This window comes from Quercus suber, unplaced genomic scaffold (genome assembly GCF_002906115.3).
Source record: "Quercus suber isolate HL8 unplaced genomic scaffold, Cork oak 2.0 scaffold_603, whole genome shotgun sequence".
Taxonomy (NCBI): Eukaryota; Viridiplantae; Streptophyta; class Magnoliopsida; order Fagales; family Fagaceae; genus Quercus; species Quercus suber.
This window is the reverse complement of record NW_027070047.1, coordinates 389374-402382: the sequence shown is the minus strand read 5'-3', so window position 1 is coordinate 402382 and position 13009 is coordinate 389374. Positions and strand designations below refer to the sequence as shown.

Here is a 13009-nt window from a genome sequence, read left to right as displayed (position 1 = left end):
TCGATTTTCCAGTGGATTTTCAAAGGCGAAATCGACTCTAGAAAGTCGAATTGTTATAAACCAAATATGTTTCAAACCTTGCCTAACTAATACATATAGTTTGAGGATTTTAGTTATTTTTTAATAAAATCCATATGTTCAGACCCACCCAAACACGATCAAATAAGTCGTGCCGATCGAGGTAGGTGGGGTCCCTTGCTCAGCCCTAATTTTGACCCTTAAACTTTTATGAAATTACATTTTAACCTTAAAACTTCAAAAATTGAACAAAGGTTCTTGAGGCCACAAAAAATGCTTTTTTTTTTCTTGTTTTGCCAAAACGAAATGTTTTCCTTAAAAAATAATACATTTGTCAAACGAGATTTTTAGCTTTATAGGAATTTAACCCTTGTATCCTTGTTTTTTTTTTTTTTTTTTTTTGTGTCTTTTGCCTAAGATAAAATATATTGGGAAAATGAATTGCACCATTGCTTTTGTTAGACATGTTTAGGAGAGAGGTTAGCTTTACTTAATGCAATAAAGCAATTTATCTCTCTTAAAAAATGCCATGCAATCACATGTTTAGTTATGCTTGTTTTATCTTGCTTTCTAAAATAAATTGTTCACAAGTCTATGCATGCACATGTCCCTAGGGTAGATTATACATGTCATGCATTCACATGTCATCCTAGAATAGATTATATGTCATTCTAAGATTGTTCATATATAAATTCATACACACGTCACCTTAGGGTAGATTATACATGTCATACATACACATGTTACCTTACGAAAGATTATACATGCCCTGCATTAACGTGTCTCCTTATGGTAGATTATACATGTCATACATTCACATGTCATCTTAGGATAGATTTGTTTCCTTTTATTGCTCATGCATATTATCCATTTTTGTTAAAACCAAATGCAAAATTTTTGTTTAAAACCAAATGCAAAATATTTTAAATTGTTCTTTAAATGGTGAGTTTTAAGATTAATTTGAAACAAGCTACTATCCTTTTGGATAGGCAATGTTGGTACCTAACACCTTCCACACACATAATCAAGCTTCAAGATCCATGTCTTCAAGTTCGAGACATTTTCTTTTATTTTCTATTTTAGCTTAGGAGCCCTTTGGGTTTTCTTAGTTAATTTGGAAAGTAAAATTGACTAGACTTAGCCCAATAGTTAGTGGCTACTCCTTAAAATAAATATAGGTGTAAATGCTCACATTCACACACCCACCTTAGTGTTGTACACTTGCACAGATTTTTTGCAATTTTTCCACTAACACATGTCGCCAAAATCCATGTACGACACCCCCCCCCCCCTCCCCCCCAAAACACAATTAACTAGCTCCCAATGCCTAATGTACCATGGTCAAGTCAATGGTGACCTAATTAGCAAGTATCAATCACCAAGATCACCAATCTATAAACAAGCTCTTATATTGTGTTAGGGTCATATTTTCTATGTAATTGGCTAATCTTTGACAAAATTCACTTTATTTGTAATTTGGTAGATCTAAATTAGGTTTAATGCATCGAGAAGTATGTTGTTCAAACATATCAAGTGGTTTCATTAAAGTCATGAAATTGATCCAAGAAATAAGTGAAGAAAAACTTATTCATTAAGTCTCGACAGAAGCTCAACAAATACTGCTATCGATGTTAAATGAAGAAACTCGACAGAAGCTCGATCTATTGAGAAATACAATTTCAGAATTTCTAGATCTGAAATTCGGCTCATGTTGTATTATTTGATTAGGGTTTCTTTTCTCACAACCCTAGTCATATAAAAGGCATATTTTAGAAACCATCACATACAAATACAAAGACCTAGAATTCATATATTGTCTGTGAAGCTATTGCCTTTATGCGCCATAAGATTTTGTAACCAAGTGCTTCCTGATCTTCATCGTTTATAAAGTAAAGAACTTTGCAGCCAACAACAATCATTTAAGTTGTTGGAGTTAGTCACGTACTGAGATTCGTGCAAAGGAGTTAGTCACAGATTAAAGATTTGTGCAACAAGGGAAAGAATGCTACTACAAGATCAAGTCCAATTAGGTATTGGTGTGAAGGTTCAGCTATATATTGGTATTTTGAAATAGCCAGGGTAGTGGTAAGATTCCTCATACTTGTAACCTCTTGATTATTGATTAGTGGATTCTTGGAAGTGGTGACCTTAAATTCACTCGATGGGGTTTTTGCCTTGTGAGAGGTTTTCCCCCTCTGTCAACAAATCACCATGTCAATTTATTTTCCACTACATTTAGTTTATTTGGTGATTTGTTGGTGCTATGGACAACTAAATTTCTTGTTCAAATTAAATCAAATGAGTAAAATAGTTTCACAAATGCAAATTTGTATTAATGAATATGTGGTACAATTTTCTATAATTACAAAAAAGTAATCCCCTTATTCTATCTCCTTGAAAGATTTGTTGATTGGAATTGTGGTGATGTGATTTTTATTCGAATATAAGATATCCTTCAATTTGCCTGAGGAATGGATCGAAGATCTTTGAAACGGAATTACAATGAATCTCTAACTATAAGCTTGTTAGAAATTCTTTGTTCTTCACGTTTTTCGTGTTCTTCATGTGTTCTTCGTGCGTTCTTCTTTTTTGAAGGTTTTTGGTGGAAGTTCTTTGGTGTTTTAGAGGCTTGAATCCATAAAGTTTCGATGATTTATGGTTTGTTGAGGTTTCTAGAGGCTTACGAGCTTGATTCCAGTGAACTTTGAGATCCAGGAAGATGATTTGGATGATTTCTTTTCGAATGTTCTTTGTAATCAAAGGTTTGTAATGGAAGTTCTTCGAGGCTTTGGAGACTTGAATCTGTAGAGTTTCACCAATGTGTAGTTTCTTGAAGTTTTTGAAGGCTTTTGGGCTTGATTTCAGCAAACTTTAAGATCTAGGTAGGTAGTTTAGATGATTCTGTTTTAAATGTTCTTCGTATTCGAGGTTGAAGTTCTTGAAGTTCCTAGAGGCTTTGAGGCTTGATTCCTGCAAAACTTCTATACTTCTGAGTGCTTCTGAATCTTCTCTGATGTTGCCTATGCTTTGGATGTCTTGATTGTGTAGAAATGCCTTAGGAAGGCTTCTATTTATAGGAGCGACATGTGACGAAGCTTGATTGATGACATGTGTCATGGTCCGATTGGAGGTGCTTTAAGACTTTTTCTCCAAGACATGTGGCATCTTTTAATTGGCCAAAGTGTTTTGATTTTCAAAGTGACACATGTCAGCACCCGATTGGACTGCCTACGTCATCGCTTAAATGCGTCGAGCTGCTTATGTCATTGCTTACACATGTCGACTATGATTGGTTCTTGCATGCCTTTTATGCCCCTATTTCAATGACACTTATTAAATTTCTGTTGATTTTTGAATAGTGATAGCAAAACCTAGTAGCAGTACGTGGTGCTTTGTAATCGGTCATATTTTTTGGATTTGATAGTATGATATGTCAACTTGTAATAGGTCGGGAATTTTCCCTTTCTACATGTGCCTCCACAATTTACATGTATTTTGATCTAATTAATCAACTTGGATAATTGAATTAATTAACCAGGGTCAAACTATCCTAACCCAACATATTGCTACAAACATTCCTACTTAGAAACTTGTTAAAACTTTTTTTTTTTTCATTTATAAAATTATTTATAATGTCATCAGCTCAACCATATATCCAATCTTGGACGAACTAGGGAACTTGGAACGGGTTCCATTCCTGGTTTTTTGGTTGGTCCGGTTATTAAAACCGTGGTTTTATAGGCATCACAAACGTCTTTAACCAAAAAGAAAATTATTTCTTTTCAAGAGCAGTAATTCTGTTAAGATGAGTGTAGACCGTGGAGCTACGCATATGGAACATAACCATATCAAATTATTGTTCTTGCAATATTGCATAGGTCCATGCTTATAACGGTACAGGATCAATGAGCATAGACCTTATGAAATCTTTGAGCACAATTCCAGCATTTGTGTAGCCATCTTGGTCCTTATATCCCCTCCCCCCCAAAACACAATTAACTAGCTCCCAATGCCTAATGTACCATGGTCAAGTCAATGGTGACCTAATTAGCAAGTATCAATCACCAAGATCACCAATCTATAAACAAGCTCTTATATTGTGTTAGGGTCATATTTTCTATGTAATTGGCTAATCTTTTGACAAAATGCACTTTATTTGTAATTTGGTAGATCTAAATTAGGTTTAATGCATCGAGAAGTATGTTGTTCAAACATATCAAGTGGTTTCATTAAAGTCATGAAGATTGATCCAAGAAATAAGTGAAGAAAAACTTATTCATTAAGTCTCGACAGAAGCCCAACAAATACTGCTATCGATGTTAAATGAAGAAACTCGACAGAAGCTCGATCTATTGAGAAATACAATTTCAGAATTTCTAGATCTGAAATTCGACTCATGTTGTATTATTTGATTAGGGTTTCTTTTCTCACAACCCTAGTCATATAAAAGGCATATTTTAGAAACCATCACATACAAATACAAAGACCTAGAATTCATATATTGTCTGTGAAGCTATTGCCTTTATGCGCTATAAGATTTTGTAACCAAGTGCTTCCTGATCTTCATCATTTATAAAGTAAAGAACTTTGCAGCCAACAACTTTCATTTAAGTTGTTGGAGTTAGTCATGTACTGAGATTCGTGCAAAGGAGTTAGTCACAGATTAGAGATTTGTGCAATAAGGGAAAGAATGCTACTACAAGATCAAGTCCAATTAGGTATTGGTGTGAAGGTTCAGCTATATATTGGTATTTTAAAATAGCCAGGGTAGTGGTAAGATTCCTCATACTTATAACCTCTTGAGTATTGATTAGTGGATTCTTGGAAGTGGTGACCTTAAATTCACTCGATGGGGTTTTTGCCTTGTGAGAGGTTTTCTCCCTTTGTCAACAAATCACCATATCAATTTATTTTCCACTACATTTAGTTTATTTGGTGATTTGTTGGTGCTATGGATAACTAAATTTCTTGTTCAAATTAAATCAAATGAGTAAAATAGTTTCACAAATGCGAATTTGTATTAATGAATATGTGGTATAATTTTCTATAATTACAAAAAAGTAATCCCCTTATTCGATCTCCTTGAAAGATTTGTTGATTGGAATTATGGTGATGTGATTTTGATTCGAATATAAGATATCCTTCAATTTGCCTGAGGAATGGATCAAAGATCTTTGAAACGGAATTACAATGAATCTCTAACTATGAGCTTGTTAGAAATTCTTTGTTCTTCACGTTTTTCGTGTTCTTCATCTGTTCTTCGTGCGTTCTTCTTTTTTGAAGGTTTTTGGTGAAAGTTCTTTGGTGTTTTAGAGGCTTGAATCCATAGAGTTTCGATGATTTATGGTTTGTTGAGGTTTCTAGAGGCTTACGAGCTTGATTCCAGTGAACTTTGAGATCTAGGAAGATGATTTGGATGATTTCTTTTCGAATGTTCTTTGTAATCAAAGGTTTGTAATGGAAGTTCTTCGAGGCTTTGGAGGCTTGAATCTGTAGAGTTTCACCAATATGTAGTTTCTTGAAGTTTTTGAAGGTTTTTGGGCTTGATTTCAGCAAACTTTAAGATCTAGGTAGGTAGTTTAGATGATTCTGTTTTAAATGTTCTTCGTATTCGAGGTTGAAGTTCTTGAAGTTCCTAGAGGCTTTGAGGCTTGATTCCTGCAAAACTTCTATACTTCTGAGTGCTTCTGAATCTTCTCTGATGTTGCCTATGCTTTGGATGTCTTGATTGTGTAGAAATGCCTTAGGAAGGCTTCTATTTATAGGAGCGACATGTGGTGAAGCTTGATTGGTGACATGTGTCATGGTCCGATTGGAGGTGCTTTAAGACTTTTTCTCCAAGACACGTGGCATCTTTTAATTGGCCGAAGTGTTTTTATTTTCAAAGTGACACATGTCAGCACCCGATTGGACTGCCTACGTCATCGCTTAAATGCGCCGAGCTGCTTATGTCATTGCTTACACATGTCGACTATGATTGGTTCTTGCATGCCTTTTATGCCCCTATTTCAATGACACTTACTAAATTTTTGTTGATTTTTGAATAATGATAGCAAAACCTAGTAGCAGTACGTGGTGCTTTGTAATCGATCGTATTTTTCGGATTTGATAGAATGATGTGTCAACTTGTAATAGGTCGGGAATTTTCCCTTTCTACATGTGCCTTCACAATTTACATGTATTTTGATCTAATTAATCAACTTGGATAATTGAATTAATTAACCAGGGTCAAACTATCGTAACCCAACATATTGCTACAAACATTCCTACTTAGAAACTTGTTAAAACTTTTTTTTTTTTCATTTATAAAATTATTTATAATGTCATCAGCTCAACCATATATCCAATCTTGGACGAACTAGGGAACTTGGAACGGGTTCCATTCCTGGTTTTTTGGTTGGTCCGGTTATTAAAACCGTGGTTTTATAGGCATCACAAACGTCTTTAACCAAAAAGAAAATTATTTCTTTTCAAGAGCAGTAATTCTGTTAAGATGAGTGTAGACCGTGGAGCTACGCATATGGAACATAACCATATCAAATTATTGTTCTTGCAATATTGCATAGGTCCATGCTTATAACGGTACAGGATCAATGAGCATAGACCTTATGAAATCTTTGAGCACAATTCCAGCATTTGTGTAGCCATCTTGGTCCTTATAAACTACATCCATCACACGTGAAAGGTTGAGAATTCGCATCAAAACAGGCATGGGGACAATGGTTGGGTAGAGGGACTCTTTGTTTATGTCCTTCCATGCATCTATAACTTGTTTACGAAACTCATTGATTGCTTCTTCTTCCGTTGCACCAAATTGTGCCATGTAACATTCAACAGCTGAAGCAACATGCCCTCTAGCTTGCTCAAACTACAAGTAAATTAATCATTATGTTAGAAGGGCCTCATGTGTTTGGAAAATTTATGTAATCTAATTATGCTCTCAATTACAGCTATCATACTAAAATAATATCATACCTTATGTGACACTATGTCATCCATTAGTCTACAAACCACTGCAGAAGCTCTGACTATTTTGGGGTTGCTAAACACCCACTCGAAGCAATCATTTGTAACAATGTCTCCCATTCCAACCAACGATGTGGTTGCTAACATTGGATAGCCACATGTAACTAGTGAAATTTGCATATATTCATCCATTGTTGGTATGTGGTTTTGGTGGAACCATTTGGCTTCATCAAAGTAAGCTCGAACTTGATTCTTCATCTGACACAATCAGCAGTTTACAATCAGGGTAACTAAATTTCCTTTCTTTCTTTCCTTTCCCCCTCAAATTCATGATAAAATTATAAATTTATGTGTACATATAGAGCTTACTGCTTCTATTGCATGTCTAATGCGGTATGATCTTCCTTCACCTATTTTTTCTTCCATCTCACAATAAACGTCTAGGAGTGCTTTGTAACACACTTTCATGTACTCCGGAAGTTGATCAGTGGCACTAATGTCCCACCTATAAAAAAAACGTAGACTATTCATGTTAAGAATAATGGTCAAATGACTGAATTTATTATTAAACCAACAAAGGAATAAAGTAATGATCCTAAGATGTGAATTAATTTCAACCTCTCGATTGCTTCAGTAAAGAGCTCAATCTCTTCAAGTGTGCCATACACATCATAGATGTCATCAATAATCGAGGTCATGGCTATCACTTTGGTTAGTATTCTTCTAGCAAGGAAATATTTAGGCTCGAAGTACACTCCCAAAATCCAGAAGTAACACTCAATCACTCTGTCTCTAATGAAGGGCAACTTCTTTGAAAAGTTTAGCTCTTTCCACCACCTACAAATATAATTTGATAGAATAATGCATGTTGTCAACCTACAGTGATGTTCAAGCATAAAAATATTGACTCTACAATTACAACTCTGACATTAATTAATAACTAACCTTGCAATATCAGAAAGTTCTTTCTGGTGCATTTTCTGCAATAGGTTGAAATCTAACTTTGCAAAGGTAAGAAGAACTTTATCATGTGAAGGATCTTCTTGGTAGATAGAAAAGTAATGCCTTGCCTCTAACCTTGGTAGTCCTTTGCGGATAGGTTGCTTTAAGGCATGGCTTACTTGTGCAGCTAGTGGAGTGCTTAAGTTTGATGCTACAAACTCAAGATGTGTGGTAGTGAATACAAGAGCTTCATCTAGTATATCTTCCCCGTGGACCCTAAGATGTGTGGCCTCATACAAGCTTAACATTGCCCGCGTATCATCGATAAGTTCTTTGAAATTCCCCTTGCTATCCTTGAACTTGGTGAACTTTTCTGCATCATGATCCACTTACATTAAATAAGTAGAATGATATAAAAATTTTTAGAGATATATTATCACAATAGTATAGGCCAAAGTCCTATTTTATCTTACGTGCATGATTTAAAATTCACATTTAGGAACAAACATTAAATGTGACACTAGCTCCACATTTACACTCTTTTATTGTTAAAATAATACTTATTTTAACAAGTCTTTTTTCTTGTGGTTCTTATAAATGGTAGCATAATTGTACAAACGGTTAAAACTAACAATCATTGTCAAAGACAAAAAAAAGAGGGGGAAACGGGGAACTTACCACTTGAAATGTTATAACCTTGTTGTCTAAGTAATCGAAATTGGAGAGCAACAATATAAAGGTCATCATCATTTTCTTGGTCATCACTATCATGAAGCGTCATGTGTAATTGTTGCAAAGTTTCTTCAATTTCATTTTCAAAATGGTAAGACACGCCTAAGCGCTGAAGTGCATCAATCAAGTTTAGTTTTTGTGAGGGCTTCTCAGCTGGAGATGTTAGCATTGACCACACCTCTTCCTTCAATTCTTGAACTTGTTGCTTCAAATTGTCCTCAGTTTCCTGCAGGAGCAATTAAATTAATGAATAACATATGCATTGTGTATCATCAGTTGAAGATGGCATATATGCTCCAATAAAAAGCTTAGTTTATTAATTTAATACACAACTTGTCTAAGACTTGAGATAGGAGGGTTACAATATGTTTAACAACCAAGGTAAAACTTAGTCATTTTTTATGAATGGATATACACAAATATTAACAAAATTTACAAATTTACAAATTACAACTTACCCACCTATAATTTCAAGGGCGGCGCCACCTTATGGCCAAGGTGGCCCCAAGACCACCCTAACCTGAAAACAAAAATTATACATAATAATTTAAAATTTTATATTTATCTACCTTTTAAAAAAAATTTGGGAACACCCTAAATTTTTTTTTTATGCTAATAAAATTAAATTTTGGTCCATAATTTGAGCAACTTTACAATATATTAGGGTCTTTCAAACAAAAAGAACCACATGTTTTTATATTCTTTTAAGTCTATCTACAGCTTTACTTTTAGGGTCCATTTGGATACAACTTATTGTTGCTGAAAACCGATTGTTGTTGAAAACACTGTAGCAAAATAATTTTTTAATATATGAATAGTACTGTGAGACCCATTTTTCTGAATAAAGTGGTTGTGGATCCTATGAACAGTACCGGAATAGTGCATAAGTAATTTTTTTTTCTCATGAACAGTAAATTCTGTTCCCTGAAATGCGTGAAAGCAAAAAAAAAAAAAAAAACTGAAAACGCAACCTTGGAAACGCAACGCAGGAAAACGCTATATCCAAACCAATGCATAGTTTTTGTTTTACTTAACACACTATCGTTGTACAACTACTTTTCCTCAAAAACATTATAATATATATTATACAACTAATTGGTCAAACATTAGTTCGCGTAAATTTAGCTTCTTTCATTGTACAACTACTTTTCTTTTTTCTTTTTCCGATAATTTTGATTAGAAAAAAATATTAGTTTTAGGTAGTTAAGTGAATAAACTTAAAAAGTTATTTATTTTTATATAACATCAATTAATTCATTATATATATATATATATATATATATAATAAACTAAAAAAAAAAACTTGAACAAAATTTTGGAAAGAAAAAATGATAATAAAACCACTAACAAGGCCCAAACCAAATGCCAATAGAAAAGCTCAGTACAAGATCAATCTCATCTCAAAGTACTAAGAATATCACTACTCCAACACCAACATGATTACATTTTTAATTCAACAAATATTTAAAAAAAAAATCTTCACTGCCTTAGTACCTCGGGTATTCACAAGTAATTAAATAATTTAAACTAAAACTAAATCAAACTTAAAGGCTAAAAGGAAATAGGAAACTCACTTACTTTCCCCAGCCATCGTCATTCATCCCTGTTCAGCAACACTAACAACAACCACAATTGAGCTCCACGATATTTATGTTATAAAATTTTATGTATTTGCATTTTTTTTTTTATTATTGTTATTGTTGTTGTCAATATATAAATTTTTCTTTTTATTAGATTGGGTAATTAATGCTTCTTGAGGAACACCTTAGAAAAAATTCTTGGAGCCGCCATTGTGTGGTTTGACTTAAATTTAAATTATTTACCTGTGATTTGAAGTTTGACACTTTAACCACCTAAAATTTGATCGAAATTTAAGTTGTCTACCTGTGATTTGAAATCCCATGATTCAAGTGTTTTGCTAGAATATTTTTATCTTATTTGATCTTGTATTTTTATTTATTTATTTATTTTTGTGTGTTTGTAGAGGAGAGAGATATAAAAGTAGAGCAAAATTACATATTTAGGCATGTGTTTAACCGAAGCCAGTTATGAAATTCTAATTGAATTAACCTCAGGTAGATAAATTGTCAAATTTCAAACCACATATATGTAACTTAAATTTTGATCAAACCATAGGTGGATAAGTTATAATTTACCCTTTAAAAATTGAATTGAAAAACACAAAAATAAGCTCTACTTTACATGTATACACAGACTCAAAATGAAAAATTAATAAATTAAAAGAAACATTTTTACCAAGAACTCAGCACCATATGTGAGGAAACGATCACCCCAAATGCTAGGTTGAAAATTTGCTGATCGACGAACAGTTTGTGGCATATCATTTTTGGTTGGGGAAGCTACTGCTGAAACTTGAGCATACATTTTCCTTACCAAATTTTATTATATAGAACAGCGGACACCTTGGTAGGCAATTTGGGAGTAAGGGGTTACGTACTCCGCTATTTATGGATAATACTACTTCTAGAAGCTAGAAGAACCTCCCACCTGAATCACGTGGTGACTAGAAAATTGACAGTGCCTTTTGCTACGCTATGAACCACGGAGCCACACATCCATGATTCATGTACGTGTGGCTTTAGGCAGCTAGTTCTACAAAGATTGTCCTCAAAAAAATAAAATAAAATAAAGTTCTACAAGGATCTCACACCATCGGCATGTCTTTCAATATTAGCCAATTTATTAGTATGTGTTTGGCTCCAACTTAAAAAGTCAGCTTATTTTACTATTTAGTTTATTTTTGCTATTATTTATGAGCCTCACTTCACTTTTTAGTAATATTTATAGATCCTACTGTACTATTTTAACTAATTTTTACATTTATTTACAGTACTTTTAGCAAAAAGTTTTTAATTTCAGCAAAATAAGTTAATCCCAAACAAACCCTTAATTACAAGACAACTCAACGCCTAATATATACATCATGCTTAATTAGGTTCCCTCTTGTGACATTACAATTCACAAGCATGGTTGTCAATATTATATGAATTGGTACGTACTATGTCGATTGAAAAAAAGAAAAATATATCGTACCATATATGGCATATAGAGCTTAATAAAATAACATGTCTATGAGTTTTTTTTTTTTTTCCTCCTGCAAAATATGTACTATATTCTTGACTTAATTTCATATTTGTAAATTTATGTCCTATATTATGAATAAGATATTACATGACAACATAATTACTTTTTATTAATGTTATTATTATAATGTAAGAGATGGTTAAATTAGTCATTAATTAAATATGGTTCAAATTTATAATGAATATACATTTCATATATATATATATATATATAATTTTATTATAGATGTTTGTATATTTACAAAAACATGAAAAGAAAAAAACAAAAATCAATTTACAATTTGAGAACTATGGTTAAAGAGCAGTGTCTGCTTAAGGCCTAGGCCTAAGTTTTCACTATGAAAAGATCCTACCTAGTTCATAAAATGACTCTACACCCATTATAAAAAGTCCAAGATTTTATAACAATAAATGGTCTAAAAAATAAAAACTATTTGCACATTATTTTTCTCATATTTAAAAATACCTCTAAAATATTAGACCAACTTAATCCAATTCAAACTCCAAAATGATGTTTTTTTAAAATTAATTTGTCTAATCATTTGACAGATAATTTTTTCTAATGCCTTAAGATTTCAATTTTTGTAAACTAATATTCTACACGGTAAATTTTCAACTTTAGCAATCTAATCTTCTACATAGCAACACACTAAACAATCTCTATCTCTTTCTTAATTAAACATCAAGAAAATTTTGAAAAATTAAATTACAATTTTACTTTCTTATTGAGTCTTTTTTCTTTTACCTAACCGTGTATAATCTTATCCAAAATAAAGTAAATCTCAATTTAAAATATATATATATATATTTCTTTTTTCTTAAATTTTACGCTTAAATAATGAGATTTGATTCTTTATATGAAATTAACTTGTGTGTGATTAGTATTTATTCATCTAATTATGCATTTAATTCATCATAGTGGGCTCTTTCCAATTTAAATATAAAAAGCCCCACTTTAATTTATCCCCTCAAACTATATTGAGCAGTGGCGGAGCCACACACAAGGGTGGGGGGTCAAGGTCCCCCCAAAATTTTAAAAAATTAATTTATAGTATGTATATTATTTACATTTTAAAAAATGTAGCATGTAAAAATTGAAGTTAGCACCCTAAATTTTGAGTCATTTCAATGGTGCTCTTAAAAGAAAGAGAAAGTATACTAAAATCATATAATTTAAGAGGTTTAACAAATTAAGCTATGTAGAAAATGATAAATTTTTGTACATGTATAATAGAAAAAATACATGA

The 13009-nt window shown here is 32.6% G+C and overlaps 1 protein-coding gene across 1 annotated transcript; it reads right to left on the bottom strand.

Annotated features, from left to right (window-relative positions):
- Positions 1 to 6445: 6445 nt before the first annotated feature.
- Positions 6446 to 11066, bottom strand: LOC112020917 ((-)-germacrene D synthase). Its single transcript, XM_024053489.2, has 7 exons — positions 10915 to 11066; positions 8605 to 8884; positions 7930 to 8299; positions 7603 to 7821; positions 7354 to 7489; positions 6994 to 7242; positions 6446 to 6886 (listed from the first exon to the last, which is right to left on the bottom strand). Exons 1-7 carry the CDS (start codon positions 11041 to 11043, stop codon positions 6593 to 6595), a joined length of 1677 nt encoding a protein of 558 aa, XP_023909257.2. The 5' UTR covers positions 11044 to 11066; the 3' UTR covers positions 6446 to 6592.
- Positions 11067 to 13009: the final 1943 nt, after the last annotated feature.